This window comes from Rhincodon typus, chromosome 23, assembly GCF_021869965.1.
Source record: "Rhincodon typus isolate 14 chromosome 23, sRhiTyp1.1, whole genome shotgun sequence".
NCBI classification, from domain to species: Eukaryota; Metazoa; Chordata; class Chondrichthyes; order Orectolobiformes; family Rhincodontidae; genus Rhincodon; species Rhincodon typus.
The window spans coordinates 6,401,040-6,420,957 of NC_063354.1; the positions used below are offsets into that span (position 1 = coordinate 6,401,040).

At 41.5% G+C, this 19,918-nt stretch overlaps 1 protein-coding gene across 1 annotated transcript in view; it reads left to right on the forward strand.

Annotated features, from left to right (window-relative positions):
- Positions 1-2,799: 2,799 nt before the first annotated feature.
- The window catches only part of LOC125485896 (importin subunit alpha-1-like), a 49,145-nt gene continuing 32,026 nt past the window's right edge, over positions 2,800-19,918 (forward strand). Inside the window, exons 1-3 of the mRNA XM_048611084.1 lie at positions 2,800-2,846; positions 5,012-5,145; positions 19,461-19,526. Of these exons, the coding sequence (XP_048467041.1) occupies positions 2,800-2,846; positions 5,012-5,145; positions 19,461-19,526 (247 nt within the window). The remainder of the gene's footprint in view (positions 2,847-5,011; positions 5,146-19,460; positions 19,527-19,918) is intronic.

Below are 19,918 nucleotides of genomic sequence, written 5' to 3' on the forward strand. Positions count from 1 at the left end.
ACCGATGCTTCATCAGAGGCTGCACTGAGGATGTTACCCAGCACGGTGACGAAACGTCTGTGGGACAACAAAACAGCTGGGCGAGCCAACCAACCTGAACACCCACAACCCGAGCTACAGATCTACTCCAAAACCTGAGAAATTTGTGCTATGTTCAGCTTCACTTTCTGCTGTGAATGAGTTCCCAATGAATAATTTGAGTGCCACAGGGAATTAACTCAGGGTTTTTCTATTAATGTGTAACAATCATGGTCGAGTCTCTAGAGGAAGAGTTTCCATAAAGATTGATAACTTGTATTTTTATGTTTGTTTTTCCTTAAAATAGCATGGTTGCTTGTGATGCTTCTGTAAATGTATAAGACATCTCCCCCTTGGTCCAGGAACTCCCTACCTACGTCCGTGACACCACCCATGCCCTCCACCTCCACCAATTCCCCGGTCCCCAACACCTCGTCTTTACCATGGACGTCCAGTCCCTGTACACCTGCATTCCCCATACAGATGGCCTAAAGGCCCTCCGCTTCTTCCTGTCCCGCAGGCCCAACCAGTCCCCCTTGACTGACCCCCTCATCCGCTTGGCCGAACTCGTCCTCACCCTCAACAACTTCTCTTTCAATTCCTCCCACTTCCTACAGACAAATGGGGTGCACACGGGTACCCGCATAGGCCCAAGCTATGCCTGCCTCTTTGTAGGTTACGTGGAACAGTCCCTCTTCCGTACCTACACTGGCCCTAAACCCCACCTCTTCCTCCGTTACATTGATGACTGTATCAGCGCCGCCTCGTGCTCCCACGAGGAGCTCGAACAGTTCATCCACTTCACCAACACCTTCCACCCCAACCTTAAGTTCACCTGGACCATCTCCAATACCTCTCTCTCCTTCCTGGACCTCTCTGCCTCCATCTCTGGCAACCACCTAGAAACCGATATCCATTTCAAGCCCACCGACTCCCACAGCTACCTAGAATACACCTCCTCCCACCCACCTTCCTGCAAAAATACCATCACCTATTCCCAATTCCTTTGCCTCCGCCGCATCTGCTCCCAAGATGAGGCATTCCACTCCTGTACATCTCAGATGTCCTCGTTTTTCAAGGACCGTAACTTCCCCCCTCTCAGTGGTCGAGAACGCCCTCGACCGTCTCTCCCGCAACTCATCCCTCACACCCTCTCCCCGCAATAACAACCAAAACAGAATCCCCCTCATCCTCACGTACCACCCCACCAACCTCCGGATCCAACGCATCATCCTCTGCCATCTGCAATCCGACCCCACCACCAAAGACATCTTTCCCTCCCCACCCTTATCTGCTTTCCAGAGGGACCGCTCTCTCTGGGTCTCCCTTGTCCGCTCCACACTCCCGTCCAGCCCCACCACGCCTGGCACTTTTCCCTGCAACCGCAGGAAGTGCTACACCTACCCCTACACCTCCCCTCTCACCCCCATCCCAGGCCCCAAGACTTTCCACATCAAGCGGATGTTCACCTGCACATCTGCTAATGTGGTATACTGCATCCGCTGTTCCCGTTGTGGCCTCCTCTACATTGGAGAAACCAAGTGGAGGCTTGGGGACCGCTTTGCAGAACACCTACGCTTGGTTCGCAATAAACAACTGCACCTCCCAGTCGCGAACCATTTCAACTCCCCCTCCCATTCCTCAGACGACATGTCCATCCTGGGCCTCCTGCAGTGCCCCAACGATGCTACCCGAAGGTTGCAGGAACAGCAACTCATATTCCGCTTGGGAACCATGCAGCCCAATGGTATCAATGTGGACTTCACAAGCTTCAAAATCTCCCCTCCCCCTACTGCATCCCAAAACCAGCCCAGCTCGTCCCCGCCTCCCTAACCTGTTCTTCCTCCCACCTATTCCCTCCTCCCACCTCAAGCCCCACCCCCATCTCCTACCTACTAACCTCATCCCGCCCCCTTGACCTGTCCGTCCTCCCTGGACTGACCTATCTCCTCCCTACCTCCCCACCTACGCTCACCTCAACTGGCTCCATCCCCGCCTCTTTGATCTGTCTGTCTCCTCTCCACCTATCTTCTCGTCTGTCCATCTTCTATCCGCCTCCCCCCTCTCCCTATTTATTTCCCCTCCCCCATTTCTGAAGAAGGGTCTCGGCCCGAAACGTCAGCCTTCCTGCCCCTCTGATGCTGCTTGGCCTGCTGTGTTCATCCAGCTCTACACCTTGTTGTCTCAGATTCTCCAGCATCTGCAGTTCCTGCTATCTCTGATTTATCTCTAATTTTCACATAATACATGCAAATAAGCTTTATTGAATAAACCATTTTAGTATATGTTGGTTCACATTTTGCGGTAGCAATAATGATGAAGCAGCCTGTGTTTGGTAATGTTGCTCCTTTGAAACTAAGAGGAACTTGTATGTAGATGCACAGTTAAAAGCGAAGTTGCTTGTGTTGTGATTCAGTGCTTCTCCAGAGGATACTGCTGTCTTTCTCTCTCTCATGCTGTCATTCACACACACACGCACGTGTGCGCGCACACACCCAAGCCCGTCATTGCATTGATGTGATCTTTTAGTTGTAAGCTTTTGGTATTGTTCTTGTACAAAAACAACCTGACGAAGCCACACTTTGATGTCTAAAATATTTTTAACTGTCCATATAATGTCCATAATTATGACTGAAACTCCTCATTGTCCTGAAGGAAGAATTCTTTTTGTGTTAAATGTCAACTTTGTGTACTTACACCTGCAAGTTGTATGAATTCCAGATACAGATAGTTCTGCTATAATGCATGTTTCATTGGTGCTAATTGGCTGTAAGGCGATTGATGAATAGTGGACACTGTTTGGATAACACGAACTTCCCGCTCTACAGGTATAGCGATTTCCCGATAACATGATTTTAGATTACTATTTTCTATCGCACGAGGTCATGCAAGAAAGCAACTCTCGCGTTATAGGAGAACTGCCTGTAATGCCAAATGTTATGGAAAGTTGCAATTCCAATTTGGGATTTAAATAATTGTTCTAAAATGCTCTGACTTTATTTATTAATCTACCAAGATGGACCAACCCTTATACCAAAATTAGCTTAGAGTGTGCTGAAGTTTGTTATCTTGTACATATTTGCCTGTAAGTCTAATTTATATATAAAGGGAAGTAAATACTTCACAGGGCTGAAGGGAAAGGACTGGAAACAGGACTAACCCTTCGAAAGAGTTGAAACAATAAGCCAAACAATCTACTGTATAAACACTCTCCTGCCATGGTTATACCTATTCCTGTTACCATCCTTTTAAAAGCAAAAATATACTTCAGGTTCTTGTGGAGCAGTGACTAATACCTTGAGTGGGGAAAATTATTTTTACGTTATTTTGAGACTTGTTCAGAATCACAGCAGCTGTGCACTGTTAACTAGGTTTGAGACTTCCTATTAAAAGTAATTGTGGTAAAGGCGTACAGTTAAAATCATTTCATGCTGCCATGTATATTGGTTACATCTAAATAGTTTAATCTTTTCTTGATAGTGATGTTGATTCTTGAAGCAGTTCTATGAAGTGGTATTAGACAATGTATCAGGTAAATTACAAAATAATAAAAGGGAACAAAATGGATTTCCCCCAATAGCTTGGTTTGTAAAGTAGCATGTAAGTAATGAGACTATGAAGTCAGATTTGATTGCTGGTCTATAGTTAGTTGATTTCAGATAACTTGACATTGATTTTCCTCTCCACATTGCAAAAGACCATCAGAACTTGTGTTTTTGTTTGCAATGCAGGGACATTGTTTCAGTTACTACACATTTCATTGTCAGCTGAAGATTGGGCAGAATCAGATTTGGCTGTGATTCTGCCTGTTATTAAATAACCAGCATTGACATGCCTCCAGAAAGAATGACTTTTTGGGCATTGGGTAACTGTATACCACAGCAAAAGAGAGATGGAGAAATTGGTAACAAAATTGCACATTGTTGGGAGTGATAACATCTACAGTGCTTGTCAGCATTGATGCTACAGAAATACAGACAAGTTTTAGTTGAACCTCATCCAGAGTACTATATGCAGTTTTGTGTACTATACTGTGGTTAAGATGTACTGTTGAGAGAAGGATGCAGATCAGATTTGCCAGAGTTTTATTAGGGCCCCAAGAATTCAGTAATGTGGAGAGTCACAAAAATTAAGGCTGTGTTTGCTGGAATGTAGAAGATTATGCGGGAGTGATTTGATTGAGGTTTAAGGATTTAGAATGGTAGTGTTATGTAGATAGACTTTTTTTCAACTGCTAGGGAGTCTAGAACTAGAGGTCATTACCTTAAAATCAGAACCAGCCTTTTCAGAAGAGAAATTAGGGAACACCTGTTTGTGCAAAATATTGTAGAAATATGAAACACATTTTCTGAGAAAGCAACGGCTACTACTCTAATGTTAAACTTCGGCCAGATTTATCCCTTGATGATATTAAGGGATTATGGAGCCAACACTGGTGAACAAAATGTGGATGCAGGTCAGCTGCGATTTCATTGTTTGTCTGAACAGAGCAGAATATTCTGTTGCTAGATCCCTATTCCTATAGAGAGCTTGTGTAGTGTAATCTGTCTACTCTCTTGGATGGTATATAGCATACAAAAACAAATAATTGAGGACAAGGGGTCGAAGCGAGAAGTAGTAGTGAGAAGAGTCATACTGGACTCAAAAGATTCTTTCTGTTTCTCTTTCCGCAGATGTTGGGAGACCTCCTGAGGTCCTCCAGGACTTTTTGTTTTTGTTAACGATCTCTAGCATCTACAGTATTTTTGCCTTTATTTTAATCAAAATTGACTTCAAAAGAAAAGCAAACTAATTGCTTTTATTCTGAGTTCTGAGAAAGGGTCACTTGACCCAAAACATCACTCTGATTTCTCTCCACAGATGTCGGCAGACCCACTGAGCTTTTCCAACACACTCTGTTTCTGTCTCTGATCTACAACATCCACAGTTCTTTTGGATTTTAAATTGCTTCTATTATTAATATATAATTTTAATACCTTTTTATTGTTTCCAGATATATTGGGAGATCAGATTCTATAACAATCAGTGTTTGGAATCACAAGAAAATTCACAAGAAACAGGGCGCAGGCTTCCTTGGTTGCGTGCGACTCCTTTCCAATGCCATCAATCGCCTTAAAGATACTGGTTGTGAGTATAAACAATTTAAAGAACAAGAACAAATCTGATAGTGATTTAGATCTTTATTAAGTTTGTCATTAATGACTTACCTTTCAAATTTTAATCCAATCTTAATTATTTTGGAAAGCCATAACCATTCTGAAAAGCAATAGCAAAATGATTGTCCGCTTGTGTATTTGCACATATGTTAATCTGGATTTCACCCTTGCGAAACATTGATTTTTGAGAGACATGAATAATGTGAATTATTTGTTTCTGTGGCACTTTGGATTGTTCACTGGCTTAAATTTGCTTCATCCAGTTGAAATATGAAGATAAGTATATTATTTGAGTACTGATGTCCAGTGTGTCCAGTGAGAATGCATGGAAGGAAATACATTGATTTCTTTCCAGTCAAATTATCAGCTGTTACAGTTCTCTAGTAGTATCAAATTATATCTAGCAACCTCCCCAAAGGGAGGAACATTTGGCAGGTTGACGTCAGTTCCCAGAAGCTTTTGCCTCTATGTCAAAGCCCTGTAGCTTAGTAAAACTCAAGGAGATTTACTTATTCATAATGTTAAATATCAAAACTGAGTGTAGTTTCATTGATTAATCTATGATGTTTTACTCCTCTTCTTCATCTACTTCTTAAAGGTTCCTAAAGGTTAACTTGCGAATGGGTTTCCATACTCGATAACACCATGTTTCTGCACTCACTCTCCATCCAAGTGGTGGAGAAGGAGGCCATTTAGCTCATCAAGTCTGACTGGCTCTCTATTATCAGTGCCCTCTTGAATGCCTTGATTGAAACTCCCTTCACCGCTCTTCCAGGCAGTGTATTCCATACAAGAACCACTTGCATGTAAACATATTTTCTCATCTGGCATTTTCTTTTCCTGTAGACCATTTTATATCTCTGCCATCTTGCTGTTGATCCTCTTGAGAGTGGGAGCAGTTTCTTCCTATCTCCTTTATTTACCCCCCCCCCTCATAATTTTGAAAGTATTAGGTCTCCTCTTCATCATTGTCTTTCCAAGAAGAGCAGATCCAATTTCTCCAATCAAACCTAACAACTGAAATTTCTCACCACTGGAACTGCTCTTTGAAATTTCTTTCTGGTTCTCTCCACCAAAACTGTACACAATATTGTAGCTGAGACCTAGTAAGTGCTGTATGTAAGTTAAGGATCACCTCCTTTGTATTAATAAAATCCTGGGTAATATATGCTATATTAATTGCTCTTTCCACCTTCAGTGATCTCTGCACAAATGCAGACAATTTCCTGTGCTCCTGTATCTCCTTTAGAAATCTATTAAATTATCTGTTCATGATTTTCCTGCCGAAAGGCATTACCTTACACTTCTCTACATAAGACTTCAGCCACTTATCCGCCCACTCCACCAACTTGTCTATGACCTTCTGAAGTTCTACACTGTACATCTCATTGTTTAGAATTCTTCCAAGTGTTGTATCATCCACATTTTGAAAGCAAGGTTTCAAACAGACCCCCAAGGAACTCTACTACAAACCTTCCTCTAGCCTAAGAAATATCCATTGTCTATTTATTATCATCCAGCTAGTTTGTATCCATGTTGCTCCTGTCACTTTTATTCCATGAGCTATGTTATTCTCACTCTGTCCTTTCTGTGGCACTCTATCAAGTTCCTTCTGGAAGTCCATGTTCACCACATCTTTAAACCTTTCTGTTATTTCTCTCCAAAAAGGGGCAGGTTTAAATGTGGTTTCCTGTTTCAAAGTCGGTATTGGTTCTTCCTAATCAATCCACCTTTTTCCATTTGACTATATTATGGTTGCAAATGATTGTTTTAGAAGCCACCCTAATACTGAAGTTAAACTGGCTGCTCTGCAATTGCTGGGCTTGTCCCACAACTTTTTTTGAACAAGAATGTGATGTTTGCAGTTCTTCAGTTCTCCAGCATCTCCCAAGTGTAGGAGAGACTGCAAGATTATGGATATCTGCAGTTTCCACTCTACTCCCTTCAGTATCATTGCATCTCTTTCAGCTCCAAAATCATGTTAATTTAAGTACTAGTAGTCTATCCAACACTACTTCCTTAAGTAGTGAACCTTTCCAGTGACAGTTTCCATCTTTATCACCATGGCCTGGGTAACATCTACCTCCTTAATGAAGACAGATGTGAAATGTTAATTTAATAACTCAGCCATGCCCACCGCATCCATGTATAATTCCCTTTTTCAGCCCACTTCTCCTTTTGCCACTCCTTTTTTACTATTTATATGCCTGTGGAAGACTTTGGGATTCCTCATTTATGTTGGCTGCCAGTCTTTTCTTATAATTCCTCATTGCTTCTCTAATGTGCCTTTTCACCTCCTGTCTAAACCTTCTGACTTCCTCTTGGTTGTCAAGCGTATTTTCTGTCTGATATTTGTCATAAGTACACCTTTATCTTAATTTATACCTCCTTGATCATCCAGGAACCTCTGGATTTGTTTGCTGTATCTTTCCCTTTTAGTGAATATAGCTTAACGTACCCAAACTATCTCCTCTTTAAACTATCTGCTCTCCTCCCTGAGCCCACTGCTCGGTTACAGTTTTTTCCACTAATCTTTTATTCCAGTCTATCCTGTCCAGCTCCATTCTTGCCCCAAAGAAGTTAGCTCACCACAAGTTGATTTTTCTTACTTTGGGCTGACTATTGTCCTTCACCACCATCATCCTAAAGCTTACAATACAATGATCCCTATCTCCAAAATGATTCCCCCCGCCCCACCACCGAATCCATGTGTATTTGATCAGCTCGGTTAATCTTATCTCAAGAACCAAGTTAAACATTGCATCCCTTCTTGTTGCACTAATTATGTATGGCTGTAGGAAATTCTCTTGAACGCAATATAGGAAAGCACACAGGGTGGTTTGTATGTGGAAAGTATTGCCAGAGGAAGTGGTAAATGCCGGTATAGTTACAACATTTAAAAGACGTTTGGACAGGTACATGAATAGGCAAAGTTTAGAGAGATATGGGCCAAATGCAGGCAAATGGGACTAGTTTAGTTTGGGAAACTTGGTCAGCATGGATAAGTTGGACTGAAGGGTCTGTTTCTGTGTTGTATGACTCCATACTCCTCTCAGCCCCTTAAATTACCAGAATAACAGTCTATGTTTGGAATTCAATTTCTACATTAAAACTATTCTATAATGTTGTTTTCTCACTGCGATTTTCCCTACAGATTTATTCCTCTACATCCTTCAACCATTGGTGGTTTGTTGACTACACCTAGCCATGTTCCTTAGATCTAGCCAAATTGATTCTGTCTTTGAAGCCTCTGAAATGTTCTCTTTTTCTAGCATTACAATGCTCTACTTAAACTAATACTGCTAATCCCTCCCTTTCCTTTTGTGAACGCTTTCTTGAGTCACGTTTCTGTTATTACCACAATAGCACTTGGAAAACAGTGACAGAATTGGATAGAATCAGTGTTTAGAGAGGGGATGTCATGCTTGAGAAATCTATTGGAACTTTTTGATAATGTAACTTATAAAGTTGATCGGGGGATTCAATGGATGTGGTCTAATTGGACGTTCAGAACATATTCGATAAGATCCCCTAAAAGAGATTAGCATGTAAAAATGAAGCACACAGGATTGTGGGTAGTGTACAGGCATGGATAGTGAACTGCTTCACAGACAGGAAACGGAGTAGAAATAAATGGATCGTTTTCTGAGTGGCAGGCAATGACCCGTGGGTACCACAGGGATCAATGCTTGGATCCCAGCTATTCACCATATATTAATGATTTAGATGAGGGAACTAAATGTAATATCTCCAAGTTAGCAGATGACACAAAGTTGCATGGGATGGTGAGCTGTGGGGAAGATACAGAGATGCTTCGGTGTGATTTGGACAAGTTGTGTGAGTGAGCAAATGCATGGCAGGTGAAGTATAATGTGGATAAATGTGAGATTGTCCATTTTAGTAGCAAAAGCAGGAAGGCGATTATTATCTGAATGGAGGTAGATTGGGAGATGGGAGGTGCAGCGAGACCTGGATGTCCTTGTACACCAGCCACTGAAAGTAAACATGCGGGAAGAAGGAAAATGGTATGATGACCTTCATAGTGAAAGATTCTAACAGGACTAGACTGGGTAAATGCAGGAAGGATGACTGTGGAACCCAGAACCAAGGGTCAAAACATTGAATATTTTCAAGAAGGAGAAAGATATGGATATTGTGGCTAAAGATATCTTTCGGGTTCAGGACAAAAGCAGGATCAGGGTACTGAATAGGATGATGTTATGATCTTATTGAATTCCCCTTCCTATACTCCATGCATTCTTTTATGTGCACAGTAACATTGATTTTGACTTCATTACTTTCTCACATTCTCCAACTTCATGTATTCATTCAGTGTTCTGTATGCTAGTGCAATCAGTCTGTCCAAGTATTTTGTGAACTATGGTATTCTTGTAAAATATTATCTGGTTTCCACATCTTTTCCAAGTTATTTTAAGGCCCTTCCTACAGCACTAGCAAAACACCCCTCGTGGACCTCAGTCCTAGTTCCGTTCAGGTAGAACCCATCCAGTTTGCACAGTTGCTGTCTTCCTAGATCTTCCATCTTCTCTCAGTGTTCTAGGAATCTAAAGTCCTTCCTCTTGCACCATCTTTCTAGCATTGCAGTAATCTATTTTATCTTTCTATGCTGTCTTGCATGTAGCGCTGGGAGTAATCCAGACATTACTACATTTGAGGTCTTGCCTGCTAATTTTCTGCCTCACTCCCTAAATTTTGATTCCAGGACCATATTCCACTTACTACCATGTCATTGGTATCCACATGGAACTTGACCTCTGGCTATTCACCCTTGCAAGAAAATGTCTTGCAGGTGCTGTGACATCCTTAACCTTGATACCAGGAGACAACATTCCATCCTGGTGCCACCTCTGTTGCCACTGAAACATCTCTCTATCCCTCCTAAATAATGAATTCCCAATCACTGTATATCTGTTGCTCTTCCTTTCTTCTTCCTCAACTCCTGCACAGCTGAGCTGCTTCTGTTGCTACAAATGTGGCCCTGACTGCACTCCCTTGGGGAACCAGCACCCCCATCAGCTTCCTTAAGTAGAGACATTGCTGTAGTTCTTGAGTTATTAAAAGGTTGATTTTAATTTTAAGCTGCAGGTGCAGTTTTGCAATTAATGTGGTACCCCTTATGCAAAAGCCATGCTCTGAACTACTGGCTGGAAAATGTGAAAGTCGTCTTGTGGTGTGCTGGGGAGATGACGGTTGGTCCTTTCTGTTACTTTTGCTTGTACCTTTCCTTCCTGCAATTATATGGCGGCCAATGAGATCCACCTCATTATTTTTGCACAATGTTGCACCAATTTATTCCGGTACCATGCTGCCAGATATTTTGTCCGTTTTGTCTATTTTGTCCATTTTGTCTATGTTATCTCCCTTTGCCCTGCCTATTAAGTTTCCTTCTTAACATATTGCAACATTGATTCCATTCACCAGAAGATTCACTCAAGATTTCCTATTATAGTTTGTGAAAGCATATAAGTATATTTAATTATAGTTATGCGCCTGCAATGAAAACTAAAGTTATTGCATGAAGTTGTAAGTGCTTGGAGAATAAAGAATGCTTAATAATTAATTCCAAAAATAAAGCCTCAGTAATGCCTTACTGAGGAACACCTCATTCCAAATCAGTGAGTTGTGAGTTCATGGTGGTGAAGCACAAATTCTTGGTTACCATTCCTATGTAGTATGGAGCAAGTGGCTGATTGATGGTAGGTGGAGGTAAGAGATCTCATGTCATTATTTTGAAGGCAGTCCTTTTGAAGAAGGGCAGTGTTGATCTCTAAATCATTACAGATTATCTAACCATTATTATGTTGCTGTTTGTGGGACCTGACCGTGTATAAACTTCCTGCCTCACCACCTGCACTAAAATGGTAACTACTGTTATGATCTCTGTTAATGGTAATACTCAATAAATCAGGTCTCTGAGTGAAAACTAACTTGATCAAAATTTTTGTTTTGCATTTTTGGTTACCTTGGTAGTCATCCACATTTGGTGGGAAAATGATAGAGTCCATTATTAAGGAAGAACTAACAGGATATTCAAAAAAGCTTAATGTAATCAAATAAATTTTGTGAAGAGAAATCATATGCAGTATTTGCCAGAGTCCCTTTGAAGATATAACCAGCAAAATTGATATGGAGAACCAGTATAGTGTGTTTGATTTTTAGAAGCCATTCGCTCAGGTGCTACTTGAAAGGTACGTGGGCGTTGCTGGCTGGGTCAGCATTTATAGCCCATCCCTAGTTGTCCTTGAGAAGGTGGTAGTGAGTTGCCTTCTTGAACTGCTGCAGCCTGTACTGTAAGTAAACCCACAATGCTGTTAGGGAGGGAATTCCAGGTTTTTGAACCAATGACACTAAAGGAATGGTGATTTTTTTTTTTGGCCATTGTTGTTTCCGATGTCTAGATTGATGCCAAATGGACCATTTTTATTCATTTTTTCTTTTTAGTGGGTGTTGCAACTAACTGGCTTGCTAGGCCATTTCAGAGGGCAGTTAAGAGTCAATTACATTGCTATGGGGTTGGAGTTACGTGTAGACCAGACTAGGTAAAGACATTCATGACCCAAATGGGTTTACTAATGGTCATTATTAGACCCTTAATCCCAGATTTTTTTTTGCACAAGATAGCTCATGCTATTGGGATTAATGTATTAGTATGCATTAAGGTTAGGACAGAAGACAGAGTCTGGAGGTCTTATTCAGATTGGAAAGACATATCTAGTACAATGCCTCAAGGATCAGTCCCAGAGTCTTGATTATTTGCTCTCTGTTAATGACTTGAAGGAGGAGACAGGAAGTAGTGTATCCAGATTTGTTGTTGATACAAAAATAAGTGGGAGGCCCTAAGGAATCTACAAGGGGACATAGTTTGAATGAGTGGGCAAAAACTGGAAGATAGAGTTTAATGTATGTAAATGTGATGGCATGCACTTTGGCAGGAAGAAACAAATGGCAGCCTATGATTTAAGTGAAAAGAGACTCCAGAAAATGCAGCACATAGGGATCTAAGTGTTCTTGAACATGAAACGCAAAAAAGGTAGCATGTAGGTGCAGCAACCAATTAGGAAGACAAATGGACAATTGACCTTTATTGCTAGGGGGTTGGAGTTTAAATATAGGGAGGTCTTATTACAATTATGCAGGCTGTTGGTAAGGCTGCACATGGAGTGCAGTGTACAGGCTTAGTATCCAGATTTAAGAAAGCACGCACTGACATTGGAGGCAGTTAAAAAGAAATTTACTAGGCTGATTCTTGGGATAAGGGTGTTGACTTATCAGTAACAACTAATCAGGTTATGCTTTTATTCATTAGTGATTAGAAGAATGAGTTTGGAAGAACGAGGACTGATCTCATTGAAACATAAGATTCTGAGAACATTTGACAGAGTAGATATTAGGAAGATGCGTCCATTGGCGCAGGGGTACTCTCAAACTAGGGGACCTAGCTACAGTGTAAGTCGAGGAAGTCATAAAACCGAGATGTGAAGGAATTGCTCCTGGCAGACAGTAGTGACTTTCTGGAATTCTGTACTGTAGACAGTTGTAGAAGCTAGATCACAAAGTATTTAAGAGGAGGTAAATTTTTGAAATATCAAGGAATTGAAGCTCTGATCAGATGGCGTGAAAGAGAAGTTGAGGCCTGAGGCAGATCAACCATAATCTTGCTGAATGGCAGGGCTGGCTTGAAGAGTCAAACAGCTGGATCCTACTCCTATTTCCTATGAACATATTTACTGTAAAACTTCTTTTATCAAAAATACACAGGTTAACTACGTACAAAAAAAGTAACAAAGCTATAGATAGATATCTATATGACAATTGAGAAGGATCTTAACAATATGAATGGCAAGAAGAAAGATTCAACCCGTTTCCTGGCATTGTGCTTTATAGTCACTTAACCCCTATTCCGTTATTGCTCTTAAAGTGATCCTATCTTCTCTTTGGACTGCTGAAGTAGATTTATTTCCCACTCTGGCAGCCAGAAAATACCCTTCCTGCTTGGATAACTTTTCTTCAGAACTCAACCTATTCATGGCCCTTTATCATTTGTTTCTGCAAATCATAAAACTCAACTTTGTAAACATTCAGCAATTGAGTTCTCAGGTAGCTGACAGTAATTTAGTCTGTCACATGCCTTTATTGGAAATACTTCTTTAGTTCATTTCTCAAAATAATTTCCTGACCCTTGTTTAAGAAGCAAGTCACCTTCACAGTGAAGTGAAAACTGAAATCTGCTTTTCCTCCATTTTCAAGTTCCCAAATAATAACCATATACTACACATTCAAAAATGTATCATTGTTCGTCAACAATGTCATGAGATTGTGAAAACCAGTATATAAATGGCAAGGCTGTTGTGGCACAGTGGTAATGATCCTACCTCTGAGACAAGAGATCCAGGTTCATGTCTCATCTGCTACAGAGGTATGTAATAATATCTCTGAATAGATTGATTAGAAGATATCTATAAATGTCAGGGTTTTTTTTGTTTTTAACTTTCAACAGTAGTAAGATCAAGTTAATGAAGCATACTGACACCTACTGTCAGAAAGTTAAGTCATTTGTTTCTCTTTAATTTTTCCATTTCCCTATTTGCTATTGCAGAAAACATGTCTTCATATGTAGGTTCCAATGAAATTCCATTTTTACTTTGCTCTCTGTGGTGCTATTCTGGCCTGGTTCAACTTAAAATGAGATAGTAAGAACTGCTGATGCTGGAGTCCAAGATAACACCGAGTGGAACTGAAGGAGCACAGTAGGCCAGACAGCATCAGAGGAGCAGCAAAGTTGACGTTTCGGGTCAGGACCCTTCTTCAGAAGAATGAGAAGCCCCATTTCTGAAGAAGGGTCCCGACCCAAAACATCAACTCCACACTGCGTTATCTCAACTTAAAATGAGTTTGCCCAAAGATTAAACTAATGCCAATGGACTCACTGTGTGTTTGATAAGATCATAGAATGATATAGCACAGAAGATGGCTATTTGGTCCATTGTGTTTGTCCCATTTCTCTGCTCTTTCTGTACATTATAGATTTTTTGTTCTCCTTCAAGTATGTATCCAGTGCCTTTTTGGAAAGCTTCTGCTGAATTTGTATCTAACATCCTATTAGCATATTTAAAATCCCAACCCATCATTGGATAATTCAATTTTTCCTCATATTCCTTCTGGCTCTTTTACCAACGACTTCAGAAGTGAGTCCTCTGGTTACTGAACCTTAACCCAGTGGAAACAACCACTCTGTTTTGTACTTCAAGTAAACTCTTTATGGTTCCAAACATCTTCACCAAATCTCCTGTTAGCAGCCTTTGCTCTAAGAAGGATAATTTCAACTTCTCCAGTCTATCAACATGACTTAATTCCTCAGCCATCAAACCATTCTGGTAAATCTTTCTGAACCTTCCTCCAAAGCCTTCTCATTCTTCATCAAGTATGATGGCTCGAATGTATAGATTTCCCTTTAACTGAGATGTTTAATATAATTTAGCGATAATATAAAACACTTGGTAAAGGAAAATTTATTTGTGTAGGCAAGCGTTCGAGGCCAGATACCACAAGGAAGCACTGAGATCTTATCTGAGGAAAATAAATGACCTGTATTCATTTAATGCGGTATATTGAATTTTAAACCAAACTATATTTATTCTATGTAACAGGGTTATCAGGTGCAGTCTGGTGTTCGAGCAGTTGCGATGCCTACCAGTTCTTGTTCACTATTGCTCATTCATTGGGAGCCAGTTTAGTTCAGTTGGCTGGACAACTGGTTTGTGAAGCAGAGTGATGCCAACAAATGGCTTCGTTTCCCTCACCGGCTGAGGTTACCATGAAGATTCTACTTCTTGACTTTCCCCATCACCAGAGGAATGACCTCTCATGAGAGGTGACGTTACCATTATTGATTCGTGGGATGTGGTATCACAGTACCAGTATTTATTACCCACACCAGTTAACCTTGAGAAAATGGTTGTGAGCTGCCTTCTTGAACTGCTGCAGTCCATTTGCTGCAGATAGATCCACAATGCTGTTAGGGAGAGAGTTCCAGGATTTTATTAGAAAGATTAGAAAGAAAATTTGTCACATGTAGTAAGTATAGGAATGCATAAGTACAGTGAAAAGTAGACAAAGTCACCATTCACTGGCACCCACTTGGCTACAAAAAGCAGAATTAAAAGATTTTAACAGAGCCAACAGTAGGCAAGAAAAAAAAAAGTCCAGATCTCAGAGTCCCAAGTCCCATCTCCACAATGGTGCAGGCGCCGCTCCAATCGCTAGGACACCCAGCAGGCCGCTGCTGCCATGCGAAAAGCCCACTCTCACTGCTGCCTCCCTGGCTCGCTCTCGCCGCCCACTGCTGCTGCCTCCCCGGCTCGCTCTCGCCGCCCACTGCTGCTGCCTCCCCGGCCCGCGCTCTCTGCCAACCCGGCGCACTCTTGATCTGCTGCCGTTGCTCTGGCTCACGCTCGATCCACCATCACTGCAGGACATGGCTTGCGTGTTCAGCTCCCACCTTGTGATTCCCAGTCGTGGTCCGAATCATTCCCAACTCCTTGGGTAGGTAGTTAAAAGGGCAGGGGGTTGGTGGGGGATAGAATTACTGCAGAGAGGAGGGAGAAGAAGAAGAGAAAAGGAAAGGGAAGTGGCGAGCAGAGTGGAGCTCCGAATGGAACGATTTACCCTGCCACCATCTTGCAGCTAATTGACCCAATGACACTGAAGGATGGCAATATATTTCCAAGTCAGGGCAGTGAGTAGCTTGAGGGGGAACTTGCAGGTGATAGTGTTCCCTGCTGCCTTTGTTGTTCTAACATGGTAGTGGTTGTTGGCTTGGAAGCTGCTGTCTAAGGAACCTTGGTGTTCTGCAGTGCATCTTATAGATGGCATACACTACTGCTACTGAGCATCAGTGGTGAAGGGAGTGACTGGCACCACATCCACAGACAGTCAATTGGACTGCTTTGAAGTTGGTTTCACGCTTCTTGAGTGTTGTTAGAGCTGCAGTCATCCAGGCAGATGGGAAATATTCCATCACACTCCTGAATTGTGCTTTGTGCATGTGGTAACAGGCTTTGGGGAGTCAAGCAGTGAGTCCCTCACAATAGGAATCATAGCCTGAGACTCGCTCTTGTAACCACAACAGTTATATGACCAGTCCAGTTCAGTTTCTGGTCAATGATAACCCCCCACAACATATTGATAGTGGGGGCAATGATTAGGTCCTTTCTTACAGAAACATAGAGCTATACAGCACATAAATAGACCCTTTGGTCCAACTCATCCATGCCGACCAGATATCTTAAATTAATCTGGTCCTACTTGCCAACATTTGGCCCATATCCCTCTAAATCCTTCCTGTTCATTTACCCATCCAGATGCCTTTTAAATGTTGTAATTGTACCAGCCTCCACCACTTCCTCTAGCAGCTTATTCCATACACACACCACTCTCTGCATTAAAAAGTTGCCCCTTAGGTCTCTTTTAAATGTTTCCCCTCTCACCTTAAACCTGTACCCTCTACTTTTGGACTCCTCCCATCCTGGGAAAAAGACCTTGGCTATTCACCTCATGATTCACCCCATGCCCCTCATGATTTTTTAATTCTCTGTGACCTAATGTCCTGTACAGCCGCAACATGACATCCCAACTCTTATACTCGATGCACTGACCAATAAAGGCAAGTGTACCAAACACCACATTCACAACCCTGTCTGACTCCACTTTCAAGGAACTGTGAACCTGTATGCCCAAGGTCTCTTTGTTCAGCAACACTCGCCAGGACCTTACAATTAAGTGTACAAGTCCTGCCCTTGAATGCCTTTCCAAAATACAATACCTCACATTTACCTAAATTGAACTCCATCTGCCATTCCACGGTCCATCGGCCCATCTGATCAAGGTCCCGTTGTATTCTGAGATAATCTTCTTCACTGTCCACAACACCACCAATTTTGGTGTCATCTGCAAACTTAGTAGCCATCCCTTCTATGTTCACATTCAAATAATTTACAATGACAAAAAGCAGTAGACCGAACACCAATCCAACAGCACACCATTGGTCACAGGCCTTCAGTCCGAAAAACAACCCTCCACCACCACCTTCTGTCTCCTACCTTCAAGCCAATTTTGTATCCAAATGGCTAGCTCTCACTGGATTCCATGTGATCTAACCTTGCTAATCAGCCTACCATGCGGATTTTGTTGAACACTTTGCTGAAGTCCCTATAGACCATTTCCATCGCTCTGCCTTCATCAATCTTCTTTGCCATTTCTTCAAACACCTCAATTAAGTTATTGTGACACAGTTTCCCAGGCACAAAGCAAATGCTGATTGTCCCTAATCAACCCTTGCCTTTCCAAATATAGGTAAATCCTGTCCCTCAGACTCCTCTCCAATAACTTACTGACCACTGACATGAGGCTCACTGGCCTGTAGTTCCCTGAAATAATGGCACCTTACCTGTGGCATTGATGATACAAATATCTCAGCAAGGGGCCCAGCAATCACTTCCCTAGCTTCTCACAAAGTTCTGGGATACACCTGCTCATGTCACAGAGATTTATGCACCATTGTGCATTTTAAGGCTTCTAGCACCACCACCTCTGTAATATGGATATCTCTGTTAATTTATCCAAGTTCTCTCGTTTCCATATTCTTCACAGTAAGTACTGATGCAAAATACTCATTTAGTATCTTGCCTGTCTCCTGTGTTTCCACGTGTATATGGCCTAGTTGATCTTTAAGGGGCCTTATTCTCTCCCTAGTTATTCTTTTACCCTTAATGTATTTGTAGAATCTCTTTGGACTCTCCTTAACCCTATTTGCCAAAGCTATCTCATGTCCCCATTTTGCCCTCCTGATTTCCCTTTTGAGTATACTCCTACTTCCCTTAAAGTCCTCGAGGGATTCACATGAACCTAGCTGTCTACACCTGCCATATACCCCCTTCATTTTCTTGACCAGAGCCTCAACTTCATCTGGCATTCCCTATACCTACAAGCCTTACCCTGCACAATAATAAGAACATACTATCTTGTTGGATATGGACATTGCCCGCCACTTATCTGGCATGAATGTTACTTACCATCTGTCTGTTCAAACTTGGACATTGTCCAGGTATTGCTGCAATGAGACAATGGCTGTTTCAGTATCTGAGGAGTCATAAATGATGCAAAACATTGTGCAATCATCAGAAAACATCCCCACTTCTGATATCATGATGGTTATTGATGAAGCAACTGAAAATGGTTGGCTGTCAGCCACTACCATGAGATATCCCTGCAGAGATTCCTGGGGCTCAGATGACTGGTCTCCAACAACCACAACCAATTTCCTATGTGCTAGGTATGACTCCAACAAATGAAGAATTTTCGCCCTGACACCCATTGATGCTACTTACGCTAGGATTCCTACACTTGATCAGATGCAACCTCAACCTCAAGGGCAGTCCCTGTCATTTCTGCTTTGGAATTCAGCACTTTTGTCTACGTTTGAGTCAATGCTGACATGAGATTAGGAGCTGTGTGACCCTGGCAGACCCCAGGCTGGGCATCAGTGATGAGGTTGTTGTAAAGGAAGTGCAGCTTGATCGCACAGTTGATGTTCCTTTCCATGACTTTGCTGATAATTTAGACAAACTGATAGGCCAGTAATTGGTTGGGCTGGATTTGTCCTGCTTTTCGTGTACAGGATGCCTCTGGGCAATTTTTCCACATTTCCCGTTAGTTGTCAGTGCTTTTCCAGTACTGAAACAGGTTGAGTGGACTTAAAAAAATGAGTGATGAAGCAGATAAAGTTTTAAAGGGTTTTGCTAGGGCAAATGTTGGGGAGGATGTTTTTCCTGCTAGCGAAGTCCAGAACTAGGAGTTTCAGCCTCTGAATAACAGTTTGGCTGTTCATGATTGAAATTAAACTTTTTTTTAATTCAAAAAATTATGAAGTGTTAGAATGCTCAGTTCCAGAGGGCTGTTATTGTGTATTCACACAATGGATAATAGATGTTCTTAATCAATGATATGAGAGAGTACAAGAAAATGGATTTGAAGTGGAAAATCAGCTGTGATATTGAAGTTGGTGCAGGCCCAAAGCGTAGTGCATTCTACTCCTGCTCCCATTTCTCCTGTTCAACATACTAACCTCTAATGTGTTAAATATCATCATACTATTAACAACCCATAATGTGTATTGTTTACTTTGGCAAAAGCTTATTTTAGGGTCTGAAATTCCTTAAACTGCAAATACTTTTAAGAAGAAACATAAAATATTTCCATTTTTCACAGACCAGAGACTGGATCTATGCAAACTAAGCCCTAATGACAATGATACTGTAAGGGGACAGATAGTAGGTACGTATAAACATTTTTGTTCTGAAGTATAAAAACAATTATTGGAATATTTTTAACATTGATGTAAAATCAGATACTCACTTCTTTTGTTGCACTTCGCACTGTTTTATGATGTTGGATCACGTGATTGAAATTTGTGTGCAAGATTGCAGGAGAGTGATCTTTTAATCTCATTTGGTGAAATGAATCATCGAATAGACAATCGAAACATGTATTTTCATCTGCAGGAAATAATTTGAAGGCAAATCAGACTTGAATACATTTCAACAATTAAAATTATTACAGAAGGTGAAGGCAGGGTATTTACCAGGAAGTTGCAGTACAAGGAGACATAATTATACAATTAGAGCTAGGCCATTTAGAAGGCAAGCAAGATCGAGAACACTTTTAAC